Genomic DNA, 17228 nt, shown 5'->3' with positions numbered 1-17228 from the left:
TCTCAATGCTTTCTCTGATGCTGGATACATCCAAGCTTGTTCTGTAGAACCAATGGAATAGTGCTAAGATAGCTAAAAAGGAATATTTGCTAATGAGATTATAAAGTAAGACATCATTAAGTTCTCACTAATCTTAAAAATAAAAACCTCAAAAGGAAAAAAAACAATTGTTAAGTTTATATTTGCTAATGAGATTATAAAGAAAAATCATCTTGCAAATCATTGGGTTAACAACTTTATAGTAAGATCTCTGATATCTCTTCAATAAAATTCCATTGGTACAAGGTAACGGCGCATTATGCAAAACAGTGAAAAATCCAGAAGTAAAACCACTTGATTCAATTATATGATACACAAATTGCAGTGTAAATAAGTCAGTAGATCAATCAGTAATATAAAAGAAAATTACAGGGGCTAAATTTATGAAGTTGGAACAGCAGCAGTGTTATCTGAAAAGGTGCTGATATTTCGAACTAGTTCACCTTAGATTACAATAGATATTTCAATTATTTTTCTGCCACTCCCGGTTTGGGCTACTTCCATGACAAGCTAAAATCCAGAAGGGCAAGTTTCTCAACCAACACAGAGAAAAAGAAAAAGAAGGAACAAAAAAAAGAGCAGCTGCACAAGATATAAGTTCTGTAGTGATCTGAGTTACAATTTGAACACAGCAAGTACTATGCAAGGCTTCTGAATAGCATTTTCCTTTTCTGCTGATGTTTGTAAAAGGCCAGACTAATTCTATAATTTTCATTGATCACTATGTTTCCATCGCAATGTTTTCTGAAAGGAACTGTAAGCCGAAACTGTTAAACAAAACTCATTTTAAGGACTTATTCTATAGACAAAGCTATGAGTGATAACATTACAGGAAAAGCTGGCTTCGCAGACCCGAGTATTTTGGCCCTCAAATAGGATTAGGTTCAATATATTCCTACTGTGATTGTTGACGAGGGCTCATGAATCTAAGAACAAGCACTTCAAAAGAATTTACAGCAGGCCTGTTTCATCTCTCCAAGAACCGGTTGAGAACAGTTTTTCTGGAAGGTACTTCCTCACTCTCTTCTTTCTCTGGCTTAATAAGTGTACTTAGGGCAGACCGCATTACGGAATTAAGCTTCTTCCTCAGCTGTGCATTTTCTATTAAGATATCAGTCAGTACTTTCCTTGTCTCATCACCTGCAGTGATTGGATTTACACCATTCATTGCAAGAAGCGATTCAGAGGATTTGCTATTTGTATCATCGGCATCTGAAGAGTCATGCTCATCTTCTTGTGCAAGAAGTTGTGCCTAGGGAGAGGGTTAGAGAATAAGCACTTCATCACTTAAAATAATTACACAGTTGCCATATTCACATAATTACTTTTGAGTTGATGTCCAAGGAAATGAAAATTAAGACAATCAAGTTGAATTTCAAGTTTGTTTCCGCTTTATTTACTAATTAAGGTAAATAAAGTGGTCAAACTTCCTTCACCTAAACTAGAACTTGATTTAGCGGTTCTTTCAAAAACGTGTCATGTGATTACATTGTGATCAATTCGAGCTGGACAATGAGAAGTTTATTAAAAAATTAGCACAAATTATCATTCTTTTACCATCCATCATGCAGAAGTTTACAGTTTTCTTGATCAATTTAAAAAAGCTGGACTTCCCATAGGACCCATTTCTCTGACAGGATTTATCACTACTTTATCTACTTTAGCAGCTTGGCCAATTACTCTAAATTTGTTGTTGTTCTACTTCCTGTTGCTAGCAATGTATAATGGTGTGAATGGTCAAATATGTACAGTCTAATGAGTATACTACAAAATATTTACTAATGGGTGAGGCAAGCTCTTTTATTCTGGTTCATGGTTTCTCTTGGCTATATGGTTCATCTGGTGGGAGATCAAGCTAGTGCATTGTCTTATCAGTAACAAATGTATAAATCTCAACCCTGCTGAAAACCCAACATTGTCTTCTGCACCTTGTTAAAATTTATATCTTGACAGCAACATTGTCTTCTAGGTTAAGTTATCAACTATCCTCAATACCCTATCTTCGACTCAAACCTAAACCTAAAATGAATTTAAAAATAAAAGATATGATTAAGATGGGCTTTTTTTTTCAGCCTGCTTAAAAGTAAAGGCCAGCAATATCTTCTCCACCCACTTAAATGTCAAAACCAGCATTATCTTCTAGATTGACTTATCATCTACCTCAAACTCAATTTTAGACTCAATTGTAAACCTCAAATGGTATAAAGAAAAGAAAATCAAAAGGCATGATTAAGTTACTCTACGTGTCTCCCTGGTACTTTTGCACAGTATCAAAAATGATAATCTAATAACTGCTTCCGTTTCAGGCTTAGTGGTTGACGCTAGGAATGCTTGAGTGGCTCCTGTTCAATCAAGGAGTACGATAAATTGGGAGATCCACACAATAAATCAAACCAGTGCTTTTGTAGTGCTGCAATTGATGAGTCAGGATGACAGGAAGGTTGACTTCATCTAACTGCTCCTTGCTAGTGTGTTAGATTGTCTCTCTCACATGATATAACTATTTTGAATGATCTGCTTGTATTGTATAGATTAGTGCGACTTTTAACTTAGTCAATAGAGCAAGTTCTAATTCGGCCATTATGGTACGCCACTTATTCTTAGTTTCCCACAGTCAGACAAAGATTCCAGATCACATAATCAACTTATATAATTTCGTTACAGCTTAAAGGCATACTATGCAAACAAGACATAAACCAGAAAAGGATTCTCTACCTCAACAAATTGCATGATATGCCAAAGGGATATTTTCCTTTTTACCCCATAAACTTTCACCTTCTTTTACAACGATCTCTTAAATTTTTTTTAGTACATAATACCCTCTGAACTATTAGAAATACTTTACTTGAACAATTTCATTAAGGGATCATTATGTACTTAAAAAAAAGTTTAAGAAATTATTATGTACAAAAAAAAAAGTTCAGGAGATTATTGTCAAAAAAAAGTAATAGTTCAAGGGGTGAAAAAAGAATTATCTCTACACTAGACTTCAAGAGGAAGATCCTAATTAGTATTTAGTTATCTATTTACACAACATGTGCAGATAGCAAGAATATGAATAACGACTATCAAAATCATTTTGTTAAATGGAGCAAAGACATAAAACCTAATCCAGTCAAGCAAGTCTGAGCAAAATATGAGAACAATTCCAACTATTTACTTCTAAAGAAAAAGATATAGCAAAATTAGTAGATGTTATAAAAAGTAAAAAACTCCTCTTAGGTGTCAGTCAAGTTGAAAGATCACAAAGTTACCTCAGCAAGAAGGAGACCTATTCTGTTATCTGATGTTGCCAGAAGATCCAATGCATCTGGCAATGATGAATGGTTCATGATGAACTTGTCTTCTTCTAGTGGAAAATTAACACTACATTCTTGTAACCGATCACGAAGAATTCTGCACTCGTGAAGAAGTTTCCTCCAAGCCAATTTTGCATGTTCCCTCTTTTGTTTCTCATTATGAAGAACTCTCTAGAAGTATACATGCAAAATGCAAGCAAGATGGGTAAGAAGAACTGATAGATCATACTAGGAAATGAGAAATAGTTACAAACATAAAAACTGTAACCACTGAAAATACAAAGAAAACAAGATTCCTTCTAATTTATGTCATCAAAATATATGGTCTTCCCAACAGGATTGCTTCTTGCATTCTGGTATCCAATATAGAGAGCAGTAGAAATACTGTACTTCTAGGGCCATCATTTAGTTGACTTCAATTAAAACCACACAAGCATATCCATATAGCACTTCAGGATTTGTTAGGGGTGAGCCCGGCACCAATTCAGCCCTAATTCCAGTATTCTAAGTTTCTAATAAGTACCTAACCCATCCTACGCAACATAAAAACCCAACCAAATTTCATATGCATATAAATTGTACATTTATCTGTAAGGGCTTGTTTTTTTATAGAGATTTATAAATAATCCAAGAAATCCTATAGTGTCAAGGTCCTCACATTAAAAGCTACTATTTTATGTACAGCATCTCAATTGCTTTATGTTCAAACTATACTTTTATGTTACAGCACCTTATATACTTTATGGCAAGTGAGATCAACCTCGTCTTTAACATTACTTAAGACTGTGCAATGACCTAGGATGCTGATAACCCATCATATACTTGGGTGCAGGACTGGATTGAAAGATTCCCAATGTTGAAGTTGGTGGATCATTTTTGCCCTTCAACTTGATTAGACTCAATCAACTGGAAACTTGCATCCTCCATGGTAGATGATACAGGAGCCAATAGGATTATGGGAGTCAGATTTGCAAATGTTTCAGAGTAAGTTTCAGATGCATAAACTCCACCCTAAATCTTAACGCTGTTTCGTCTTTTCCTTCTTTTAAAAAGCTTACAAGGGAATCTGAGAGTTAGAGTTAATTCTGAACTCTAGGCATTCCCATAATGAATACCATATTAGATAATATCCTTGTTGGGTACTTTTGGATACATGTTGGATACTTTCTTGAGGTATCTGGCTTTTATGTTAACTTGTAAAGAAAACTTGTCGTTTCACACACTACAGCCTAGTGACCAGAGATATAATCATCCTACCTATGCTTTCACTATTTACAAAATTGACCCCTATGATTTTACCCAAAATCTGCCCAATGTGAGATCTAACCACAATCGTCCAATTCAAAGATGTCAATACATTATATTCAGTTTGTTTAAATTTATTGACTTGATTGCTGGATTTGAATACCAATAAGATGTCTCCAAACCAACTGGCTGTCACTGTTTCTGACCACTACACTGTGAAAGCTTCTACTGATACACTTGGTCCTGACCACTTTGCGCCGTTAGCCCACTACTCTTTGTTATTTTGTGACTGAGGGCACTTTGGTAAAAAAGCATACATAGTCTGAGTTAATACCGAAACTATGGTAAATTATGTTTAATGAACTAATTATATGGATTCTTCTAAACAGTAACTTGAAATTTTCAAGAGTCCTGTGAAACAAAAAGTACATTTTCAATAATTTTTTGTTAGGTTTTGGGGTTTCAACAACTTTTGTTAGACAATTACTATCCATATATAATATGAAACAAAATTTTCCCTAAATAAAATATATATAGTGTCATAGTGAATAGGCATACTTAATATAAATTGAAGGACACCACTAAATTTTGTTTCTGGTTAGATACATAGTTATGGAAAGTATATAGAGAACACAATTTATGGATTTGAAGGAGACGTTAGATTAGGATCTTATATGCATGCATTAATATATATATATATATATACACACAAACACATCCATGTCTTATGTATCCATGTAATATCATTGTTTTTTAAAGATATGTTGTAGCAAGGTATTCATACCCTGTATTATGTCAATGTTTCACAAATGCAAAACAGCAATATTTTATTCAGTTGATCTAAGGTTTGCTTTAATGAGGTAAGAGTAGATAGTCAAGGCAATTCCAGCAGGAAATTTTAAAAAATACCTCTAATTCAGTCTTTTCTTTTAAATTTCGGTTTAGCACTTCCTTCAACTCTGCTTGAGAATTCCTGAGAAACTTCACCTCCTTGACAAGAACTTTAATATCTGCTTTTGATTTCATCTCTACTTCTTCAAGATGCCTTTGCATGCTCTTTAATTCTTCTTTTTTACTCTCTATCTCCTGTATTAATGATTCCTTTTCACCACTAGCAGTTTCTTTTTCGGACTCCACACGAGTCTTTTCAATCTGCAAAATCATCAAGATGGGAAACTTTGTAACAATTTGTAGATCAAATAATAATTGTAAAATGAGATGATGAGAAAACCAACTTGTTCAAACTTGAATTTTGACTCCATCTCAGAGTACTTCCGGCGAATTTCATCCATATCCCACTGCATTTGTGTGACTCTCTCTCTTTCAACTAAGATGGCCTCTTGTAAAGTTTCTCTACCCTTCTGTTTAGTAACTTCCAATTCTACCTCTAAATCCTTGACCTACATCCACAAAAGTTCACTTAACAGGATGTGCTGAATAGCCGAAGAAATTGAACAAGACTCAATTAAAATGAGTATAGCAAAGATAAAGATTATAAAAGAAATGTTTAACAAGCTCAAAAAGGTCATCAGTGAGACTGATTTGATATGCTTAAAAGTAGCTCATCAGAAAAATAGATCACTGGAGAAAGTTTTCACATAGTCATATAAATGAGAAAGCTACAGGATTACAAGGTTTGTGAAAAACATTTAGAAATGTAAATAAAAAAAAGTAAAAAAGAAATTCATGTTGAAGTGAAAGCAGAAAGGATAACTGAAAATGCACCTTTGTTGTAAGGTACTCTTTTACAGCCATTTCTTGATTTAATCGAGCAATGAGATCCTCCATATCAGTTTTTGTTGTCACTACTCTGCGTTGTACAGTGACAAGAAGTCTATTCAGTTTGTGCCTTTGATCAAGTGGAAGGACAATTTGTGCATCATTCTGAAATTGCCTCTCCAATGTAGTAAGAGCTTCCATGTAATTTGATGCTTCAGCACCACCAGGAAGATCAGTAGCACTATCCCAAATTGAATTAGTAACCCCAGGAACAGATAGTTCACTGCCTCTGATGGAACTTATGTCACTGCCTATACTTTCAGCAGAATTTTTTCGAGCATGACCAAAAAGTTTATGGTGGTCCTGTTTAGACATGGAGTCTAAATTCTCACTGTAAAGAGATGTTGCCTTCAAATGATTTCCACTATATTCATCCCTCTCTAAAACAAGAGCATCTTTCGCGTGTTGCAAATCACTAATAACATATGTGTCTGACTGGTCAAGGATTGATTCTCCCAGCACACCGTTGCTGGTTGCTCCTAGTGTACTTGAATCGTGATTATGTGGCAGATCTTCTCTACTAGAAACAATGGCATGAACCTTTCCTTTCCCAGGAGTTCCTATATCTGTTGTTTCATATACATTATCACTACCAATTTCTGATGATACAGACTGAGGTTTGGATGAAACTGTTGAATACTCAGCATAAGAAGCACTTGAGCTGGGCCTTACGGTTGTAAGTGACGAGGATATAGTATTAGCATTTTCTGGAGAGCTTGTCTCTGGAGTCGCATCCTGGAAAGCTGAACATAACATTCAGATGTAAGGAGATCTGAAGGAGAAATAATAAGTAGATTGTCCAATAAAAGCCACTATCAACTATAAAGTACCAAGTGATAGGAAACAAGAAGTCAACATAAGTTTATGTATTTGTTCAATTAGATATCAGGAATTAGATGAACACATTTTCACGTTGATGTACATGCAAGAAAGTAAAAATACTACGTGGCTTCTCTAAGCTGTATATATCACATAACACATACATGACCTTGCAGCAGCTTCAAGTTCAAGAAAACCTGCTACAGTAGCACTCCTAGACAAGTCAATATCTGAAAGTAGTTTTCCTATCCATTCCTCCAAAGCACGCCTTCTCTGCAGCAAGTTATTTAGTTGAGAATCATTTCTCATCTCGTAACAAAGAAATGAATTGTAAAAGAGAAGAAAGACATCAAATATGAAATTTCAACCTTCTATTTTTACACCAAATATTAAGATCACATGTAATGTTGTTGAGAATATTAGACTGAAGAAAAAGTACATTTAGAACAATTAAAGATGGTCTTCTGGCAGCTTATGAGAATATATAACAATAATAATCAAATCTTTTTAGTTCAAACTATTTAGGGCCACCACAAATAGACCCTTTTGAGAGAATATTGGCATAGTTATTATTGTTATTGGCCACAATAATTGTGCCAATTGGCAGCAGAGTCCTGCAAAAATTTCAACTGTAGGTTACAGTAGATGTGCCAATTACTGTTTTAGCTAAGAAACTGTAGATTTGTAGGAATTTAAATATGCAACGAGTAAGACAAATCAGAACAGGGAATACTGAGAAACAGTACCACTTAAAAATAGCATAATTATCAAATGCCTACCTCTTCCAAGAGCAACCTGCTGGAATTTATTCTCGAGAAAGAATTCTTTGGTGGGGCAGGGGGGATATCTTTTTTGGGGAATGACCTCTTCAGCTACAAAGAGAAAAGGAACTCAGTATAGAAAACTGTATAAACCTTAATCTACATGTATACAAATATCCTTTCATGAAATATTGTAACAAACTTCATCATTATATAGTTCTGAAATAAGAAGAAATTCCCTAAGTGTGATGCTAATGAAAAATTGAAGCAAGAGAACTTGGTATGCATGATATCATGAACTGAGAGTGTAGTCTGCATTAGAATTGTGCATTTCCAGAGGACCAAGAAAATTTAAACTGGAAAGAGAAACTATGACTCTCCAAAGACTTGAGATTAATCAATGCATGGCAACCAAGGGCCACTAAAGACTCCTCCACTTTTTAGGAAGAAAGTTTGATTAAGGTGATTCCACTGAAGGGCTCCATTTCTTCTCAAATTTGTATCTCCACACTACGGGGAAGAAGAGTTTTATACTTCCATGGAATGCATTATGTGAAATTAGAATATTGTGGTCTATGATAACATCGTAATGCTGCACAGTACTTTAATTGGTAGAGAGAATACCAGAATATGTTTAGGCAGATATTTCACTGAATGCAAAGTTCTTTATACCTTGCAAGTTCTTGCACATTCTTTATCTAACTACACCATCAAATGAAGTAAACCTTACAGAAACAATGGTTGAATGCATATATGCTTCGTTTTGGTTTGAACCATGTTCAAGGTACAATATGGAAAAACCAAAATCTAATCTGTCCAATAGGAAGGGGCAAAAACAGATATAAAAGGAAATTAGAGAAAAGAATAATAGAAACAGAAAAAATGACTCAACTGACACTTCAGCGCAGAATCAGCAGATAACAGCAGAATATTTAACCCAACCAAGATGACCAAAGTCACCAAACAATGCTCTCTGTTACAAATATTCTAAAACTTTTCCTGAATGAGATTGTATTGTGTGTGGCTGTGTTGGCCGGGTGTGGGGGGGGGATAGTATGCTCATAGATTGAAAGGAGGAGGTAGAGCGAGAACGAGAGAGAGAGCGGAAGTGAGCGAGAGAGAGAGCGGAAGTGAGCGAGAGAGAGAGCGGAAGCGAGAGAGCGAGAGCGAGAGAGAGAGAGGTCAGCATGCATTTTCTAATCTTCCTTGTATTTTATATGGCACAGAACAAGAATCTCACTGTACATTTTGCATGCATTTAACTCTATTAGCAAGCTTATTAGTTATTAGTTATTACTGTATTGAAAGCTCTCTTAATATTTCAAGACAAACTACAGACAAGTTCGACAAATGGACAAATGAAGGATTCAATATCAAGAATAAAAGAAAATGAATGATTTCTTTGTGTCCAACAGAAAATTCTAATTTTATACTTACAGCAGAATAGAATTTCAAGAAGTCACTGAATCTTCGAAGTACTTCATGGATAGAACTGACTCCTTCTGGAGATTGTATGCCAACATGGATCCTGTAAAACTGTCCTTTATGAATGTTAAAAGAGAAGTGAGAGCGGGACTATAGTACTTTTAGATCCATTTCTCTACCAAAGAGTAATCTGCCACAAAGTGCTTATTCGGGAAAAAAAAAGTCCACTTCATAAACCATAAGAAGCTAGAATCTAACAGAACAATTAAAATAATGGTATTGCTAAGACCTAAGAGGAAACAACAAAGTACCTCAGAAATTCATAGGTCCTAGATAGACTAGAAAGATTTTACAGTTGTTTGTCATAGGCAACTCATTAAGCTATAGCACATCCCTCCTAGAATTAAGATTTAAGTGAAGAACACATCCACAGCAGAGAAAAATATGTCTGACATAACAATGTGAAGATCAACAACACAAATATCTGAAAGACTGAACTTACAAATGAAAAAACACACTCATATCAATTAAATATCTTAATAATCTATCTAGAAGGCTTTGCATTAACCCTGTTTAAAGTTTGGAGAAAAAACTCTATCCAACATAAAAGATTATATATCAATATCACTGGAAAAATATAATTGCCCTAGAATATTGATTATATGCTCCAGAGAATACTCAAAATTATAGTAATAGTAGACAAGCAACATAGCATAGTGCTTGTTATCAATTCAAAAGCTAAATGATCTCCGCAATACTTTTTCTCAAGCCTATTTTTGATTCTTTTTCTACTACATGGAAATTAGAAAACTAAAGAAATTCACCTGCTTCTTTTTACGCAGCTCCTATTACTTCAGGGCATTTCACTTACCCAGATTTCTAAGATTTCTAGACGTGAAATTAGTACAGCTCAAAGAAGTGGCAGAGCAAATCCAGCAGTTACCTCTCATTCTCCCTCTCATAACCTCATATTCTATCCAATATCTTTAGGTTCCTTCATGTTTTTTATTTCAGCAAATAAAAAAATGGCATCTTCTAAAATGAAAAGTCAAAAGCAAGGGATAATAATGTCAAAAAAGTCTCCAGTTGCTTTGTGACAAACAAAAAACATAGTCCATTTTCTGGCATCAAACAGTTTTGAAATTTGAACTATTACGTGTTTGGAATCCCTGCTTTAATGTCTCTCTGCTCCATTCACATGGATAGAAATTTTGAAATAAAAGGTAGTGCAGTGAACTTCATTACCAATTTACCAGTATCAAGCCTTTTACTTATAATACTAGTCAGGTCATAACAAAACACAAAAGTGAGCAGGCCAAATATTGGACTGTCAATGGAAGGGGCAACGAAATAAAAAAGAAAAATCCAGAATAAATAAAGAAAGAAGTAGTTCATCCATTTTAGCACTCAGACTCAAGAATTGTCAAATACAGCTTAATTAAGTCTGAGCCGAGCCTTGTTTGAGGCTTATTGTAAAATGAATTTGGACCCTGAACAGACATAGTCCAGCTTGAAGACTAGCACAATCAGGTCCTACTTCAGGTCTGGTTGTGAAGACAAGTTTTGGTTTTGCTTCTCTTCGAACTTCCATGTAAATCCAAATGAGGCCTGAGCATGACCCTCATGACCAACTACATGAAAGGATCAAATAAATTTATTTGGCAGCTTTCAACCTAGCATCAAGCCATTAAAATTACTGCCATCTATCTCACAATAATAAAATTAAGTGGAGCAATTGGAAGGTGAAATGATCTACCTTAAAGGTTACAACTTAGTTCCACATAATTAATATAGAGGTGCCCCAGTAAATGACACTCCAATTTCTATTTCCAGGAAGACTAAGAAGTTCGCAGCCTTACGCCCATTTATGTAAATGTTGTTTCTTTTCAATGCCACCAAAGTGCACATGACGATCCTTGATCCTCATTCCAAGCAAGATAACGAACTGACAGGGCTTCTATCTTATACCAAAATAAAAAAGAAAAAGAAAAGTTGAAGGAATAAAAGTGCAATACAGCAATCACAGAAGGATAACCCTTCATATAATGCATTGTTGAATTTGATTATATCAAGAATAACAATAGTTCTAGCACCAAGGCAGCTTCAAAAAGGCAAAAACTAATTCTCCAGCACTAACCAAGTATGATCTACCTCTAATGTTATTGCAAACTTTTCCAACCTTTACAATGTGTTGCATCACCTACTTACTTGCCCCAATTCCTCTATAATTTGTATTATAATTTACGGGAAATTATATTTTCCTCCCAAGTGATTAGGCTTAAATTCACTTCACACCTAATATAAATTCATTTGTATCATTTTATCCCCTTCTAGTTATATCCAAACTGAAACTATTATTTTTTCACATATTTAAGTAACTTGCAAGTCAAATTTGAAGAAGCTCATTAGAGACAAAGTTGTAGAGTATTTAATAAGCTTTCTAGCGCATCAGAAATAATACTGATCGAATTTTAGATACAAAGATATAACAAAAACATAAATCTATTCAATATATTTGTATTATCTTTATCATATGAAATTTAATCAACATTATTTTCGACGCGTTGGAAAACTTATCTAATCATCTACAACTTTGCATCATTAACTTTGAATCTAATGAATATCTTCAAATTTAATCTATGGTTTAGTTAAATATGATAAATAAAATAATGGTTGTATTTTGATTTAAACTATAAAGGGGTAAAATAACAAAAATAAAACTATAGGAGGTGAAGTGAATTTGGACTTAACTGCATGGCGTAAAATTTAATTTCCCCTATAATTTATAGGCTTAAGTATACTTTGCCCCCATGTGCTTTGACATGGTGTTACTTTGCCCCCCCCTCCTCCCTCCCTCACCCTCATATACTAAAAAAGCATACAAATACCATCTTAGACCTTTGAAAAGCTACAATTAAATCCATCTGGTAGCCTTTCGTGAGTTAAAACTCATATGCCAAGCACGTGAACATCATGTTATTTTTAGATAGACAAAATTATCCTTATAAAGGTCAAAAAGAGGAAGAAGATAGGATGAGAAGAAGAAGAAGAAGAAGAAGAAGAAGGTAAAGTAAGTAAGGGTACATTAATTAAGTTATCAACTAATAAAACTTAATATTTTCCTCCAACAATAGAGGGATAGGAAGATAACTTTAGGGTATCATTAACGATGTCTAAGGGATTGTAGCTTTTCAAAAGTCTAAAAATACTTATATGATATTATAGTATAGGGGGCAAAGTAATACCGGGTCAAAGTACATAAGAAAAAATATAATTAAGCCTAATTTATATGTGAACTTGAACTCTACTGTTAATACGAGAAATTTAAACTCTGTAAATAGATTTCAATACCATCGCAATTAGGCCCCCGTCACTTTTTCCTAAATTCAACTCATAAACCTCCTTTTACATCTTCTCTTTTGATTATATGCAAATACAGGATATGGTACGACAAAATAAGAATACACAAATAAGACAGATCTTTAAAAATAAGAATATAATAAGATAAGGACATGCAGTAAATAAATAGAAATAAATATATGTATATGCTTGCGATATGAAATAATATGATTGGTTATCCTTAATAGATGATAGTATATACCCAAAACACATCTTTAATTTATCCATCAAACGAAATTTTACATCAAAACAAATAACTCAAGACACTACCTAATACATTAGTTACTCAAATGCAAGAGTAGAAGAAAATTCAATCTATAAATCACAAGAGGTTATTACTGTAACATGAAATCCTCCTAACCATCTTTCAAATCATAAATGATGCAATAAAATAACATTTATCTCAAACTAGAACTTTCCAGTCCTAAACAGAAATGAAAGACAGTAATCTTATTCAATTTGTCTTATCTTCATCGGACTCTTGTTAGTAATGATCCTATGTCTTAAAAGTTCTCTAAAAGTATCCAAACTCAGAAAACTGCATATTGGCAGTTTGGCACTAAACGAAGGAAAAAAGATGATTTTATCTTCCAAAAGGAAATAAATACCAAATTACTAAATATTTCAATTTTTAATTTCTTCAGGAAGAGAACTTTTCCTTCTATTATTAGCATATCCACATAAAATCTTCTCTAGAAAAGGGAGATCTACACTGCTTGGCGAAAGCACTTTTTGCATGCTTAAATGATGTGGAAAGCAGAAAGCAAAGGAAAGAATATTACAATTATAGGATTCAAGAAGCCATCATTGGACGTTCCAGGTTCTCTAAGGGTCCAAGAAGGAATCATGACACAGTAACTCCAACCAGTTCGAGGATTGTGCGGCCACGTAGTGTTTCTTCCTTCCTACATCAAGAATAAATATTTGAAAATATAGACAATATACAAACATGAAAATTAAATAATAATTATGCCTCATAAGAAAGTCCTCATTCTCCGAATATCAGGAACTTAAAAATTGCACACTAACAACAGTAAATTTAGAAAGAGAGAGAAAACACAAAAGAGCAGGAAATAAATTTATATGTAACTAGACAACACCTTGGAAAAGATATTTAAGAATTGCACACTAACAACAGTAAATTTAGAAAGAGAGAGAAAACCCAAAAGAGCAGGAAATAAATTTATATATAACTAGACAACACCTTGAAAAAGGTTTTTATTTTTTTAAGAACTAACGCTCTTTCAGTATTTTTCTCATCAATCAAATAGAGCATTTAATTATTTAGAGACCTTCTGAGTAGGATTATAATCTTAAGAAACTAACTATGGTCTAGAATGAGTTACATTTCAGGGATCAAGAAATGGTGATACCGCATAGTGGCACAAAAGCACCAACACATTAGCATTATAAGATCCTTTCAACAAGCATAACAAGAAACATCCCACTAAAACAGCTCTCTATGATCCTTGCATGTTTAAATGCATTAAGATAACTAATAATCCTGAAAAGTGTCTAAATATCAAGAGAGAGAGAATAAAATTAGGAATTGATATCATACGGGAAACAGCAACTAATTTAAAAGAAGGGCTTGATCACTATTAATTGATAATTCTATGAAAGAAAGCTGGCATTAGAAGAAGAAAAGAAGAATTACGACTTCATTGCACCAAATGATGAACCAAGAAGTAAACTATCGAGCTGTTGATACTTATAATGCTCAATGAATTTTCATTATATGACTATATAAACTAGAGAGACAGCAAATGTGGTGCATATGAGATGGTAGAAAAATTGCAAAAGGCAAATATACCAAGAAAATGAATGATAAATGACCACAAAAGATGAAGCATGAAGAAGGATACTGAATAAGTCCATCACGATCTACAATATGAAGTTCCTAGCTAAATCCAACATTAAGCTGAAATTCACTAATAATATGCATATCAAGAATAAGTGACGAAAAACATCTGCCCATAATATATTCATGGAGGATCAAGTAGTGAATCTTTTGAAAATGACTACAAGTTCCAGGCTAGATTATTAAAAATTCTGAAATAGTCAATGCGAATTCATTAGAAACTCCCATGAATCATTCATAGTTATAATGGCCATAAAAAGCAATTCCTTTTTTTCTATTATCAAAGTGAAATAACTGCAGATACTCACCAAGGACAATATTAATGAAATGCTCTCTTAAGTCTTAGTGAAGAAAAACAATGTGATTGTTCATTTTCAGTTCAATTACCATAAATTGACATCTCAATGCTTCTAATCTTTAAGTAACTAAGTCAATGACTTTGCCAAGATTTCCATCCATTAGTTGCATAGCGATTCAGCAGATTGTTTCTATCATAGCAACTATCAAAGCCTGAAAGCCTAAAGTAGTACCCCACGTGAATGCTGGTAGATATTTAACTTGTGATCTAAAGAGCTTTTGCTAATTGTTGCAACTGGATTAGTTTCCAGATGAATATCAAATTTCCTTAATGCTCACTGGCAGGCAAGGTGGTTTTGTTCTCATAGAAGGTTTTGCTCCTTCAGCATAAGGAAATCTTTCATATGTTTTACCTTCTTGATAGGCAGCCAGTTCTCAAATTTTTCCTTATTGTCTATTCTGTCTTCAAAACAACAATTGATGCAGGAAAAATAAGTCATGAAAGTTTCGGTTCAACCTTATTTAAGTACAATTAACGCGAAAATGTTTATATTATGATACTGCTGATCTGAAGCTTTTGACAAAATCCAAAAGAGGTAAATACTAGAACATTCACCTCAATTATCCCATATACTGGATTATTTACATGCAGATGCTTCAAATCAACCAGCTCCGTGGCATTGAGCTAAAATTATTTAAACAGAAAATAACTAAGTGCATTCCCTTCGCCAAATTAGAAGTCATTAGATTTTGAAAAATCAAATAAAAATAAGAAGAAGAGAAAAATCAAACCCTGAAGTCAAAAACACAATGGACTGATGCAAAATCCAAACTTTTTCACAGAAGAACAAAATCTCAGCTCAAATTCTCTCATCAGAAGGCAAATTAACACAAAACCCAACTTTAACACATCTACATCCAAATACCAATCTAGAGATGCGATCAGGATCGGAGGTGGGTTTACCCATCTCCTGGGAGGAGGGCTCCAATCCATGCCCAACGGAAGCGGCGAGGTGCCGTCATGGCGATGCTTCGGGGGGCTATTCCTCGGCATCGCCTCCACCTACATAGAGATCGGCCCAGCCCAAGCGGCGGAGATCCAAAGGAGATTGCGAATTTGCGATCCGATCAGGGAGAAGGCTACGGAGGAGGGTGAAACGAGAGGGGAATCGATCCAGCCGTCGACTTGGGTAATTTGCTGAAAGAGAATCCCAAGACTCCGCACACCTAACTGTCTTCTTCTCGTCTCAGGCCCCTTATTTTTACCACTGCAGAAGACGGTGTCGGATCTGATCTCGGATCAGTCTTCGGATCCGATCTCTATTCCGAAACTTTACCTACTAATCGGATCCAATACTGATGGAATCCAATAATCCGAATCCCACTCGACGGCTTATTGGGTTGAAACTGTAATATCCGAACCCGATAAGTTAGGGCTTGCAAAGTACATACGCGGATACAGTATTAGACTATATCTATATTCTAAATAGTTAATTACACTTAGCCCCCCTAAAAACTTTTTTATTATTCACATAGAACCCCTGAAATAAAATAAATAATTAGATAGAGGTAGAAGAAGAAACATGGAAGGAGGAGGAGTTGGGTATAGTGAGAATATTTTAGTCATTCTTTGCTAATAGCCTAATTGAAATTCTAACGTGCATAATTTTATCCACTTGTGATAAGATTTTTTACTTAACTTATTATGTGACTAATTTTATACATAGTTTGACTAAAATATATATAAAAGAATAGATTTTTATAAAATATATTTAAAGGAGATCTAATTCATGAATAAATATCAACCTAAAAAATTTCTTAAGTCAAAGGATCTATGTAGTAAAAAAAAAAATCAGGGGATATATGTGAAAAAGGGTAATAGTCCAAGAGGACTAAATGTAATAAATCCTATTTTAAATCTATAAGAACATATGATCATAGCATGGTCAGTAATTATGTAAAAAAAAATATATATATATATAGTAGATTAAGATCCATGCAAAATTAGGGAGTAATTTTTGTGGAAATTCTTTTGTAATATTTCAAACTATGTGAGTATATATGAATATTGATTCAAATATTATTCTTTAGTTTATATTTATACCCACATAGACTATTATCTAAATATGAATATAAATTCAAATAAGAAATCAGATTAGATGGAAATCTATGTTCACCGTTTATATTGATTGATGTTAAAAACTCAAATAGAAACTGACTCAACTAACTTATATTGATTGAACCAAAACAGCTTATATTAAAGCCAATTTCGATTAGAATGATTATTGGAAATCATATAAGAAG

The 17228-nt window shown here is 33.9% G+C and overlaps 1 protein-coding gene across 2 annotated transcripts; it reads right to left on the bottom strand.

Annotated features, from left to right (window-relative positions):
- Nucleotides 1-314: 314 nt before the first annotated feature.
- Nucleotides 315-16160, bottom strand: LOC140793783 (PX domain-containing protein EREL1). 2 transcript variants are annotated; one of them, XM_073145476.1, is made up of 10 exons: nucleotides 15889-16160; nucleotides 13549-13671; nucleotides 9380-9478; nucleotides 7961-8053; nucleotides 7346-7454; nucleotides 6309-7105; nucleotides 5819-5983; nucleotides 5493-5735; nucleotides 3294-3509; nucleotides 315-1291 (listed from the first exon to the last, which is right to left on the bottom strand). In XM_073145476.1, exons 1-10 carry the CDS (start codon nucleotides 15976-15978, stop codon nucleotides 1007-1009), a joined length of 2220 nt encoding a protein of 739 aa, XP_073001577.1. In that variant the 5' UTR covers nucleotides 15979-16160; the 3' UTR covers nucleotides 315-1006. The 2 variants fall into 2 exon arrangements, with proteins under 2 accessions (XP_073001577.1, XP_073001578.1); XM_073145477.1 differs by having other exon boundaries at nucleotides 13549-13667; nucleotides 15889-16153.
- Between the last annotated feature and the right edge of the window lie 1068 nt (nucleotides 16161-17228).

This window comes from Typha latifolia, chromosome 8 (assembly GCF_019914945.1).
Source record: "Typha latifolia isolate L0001 chromosome 8, TyphaL0001v2, whole genome shotgun sequence".
In the NCBI taxonomy this organism is placed as follows: domain Eukaryota; kingdom Viridiplantae; phylum Streptophyta; class Magnoliopsida; order Poales; family Typhaceae; genus Typha; species Typha latifolia.
Note: the sequence above shows the minus strand (reverse complement) of the source record. Positions and strands in the feature narration are given on the sequence as shown.

Bases quoted from the DNA above. Each gene is read 5' to 3' on its own strand.
- LOC140793783 (XM_073145476.1), bottom strand. From the start codon at position 15,978: ATGCCGAGGAATAGCCCCCCGAAGCATCGCCATGACGGCACCTCGCCG. The intron at 13,672-15,888 runs GTAAACCCACCT...TTCTTGATGTAG, and splicing joins GCCCTCCTCCCAGGAGATGG to GAAGGAAGAAACACTACGTG. The intron at 1,292-3,293 runs GTAACTTTGTGA...CCCTCTCCCTAG, and splicing joins TAGGTCTCCTTCTTGCTGAG to GCACAACTTCTTGCACAAGA.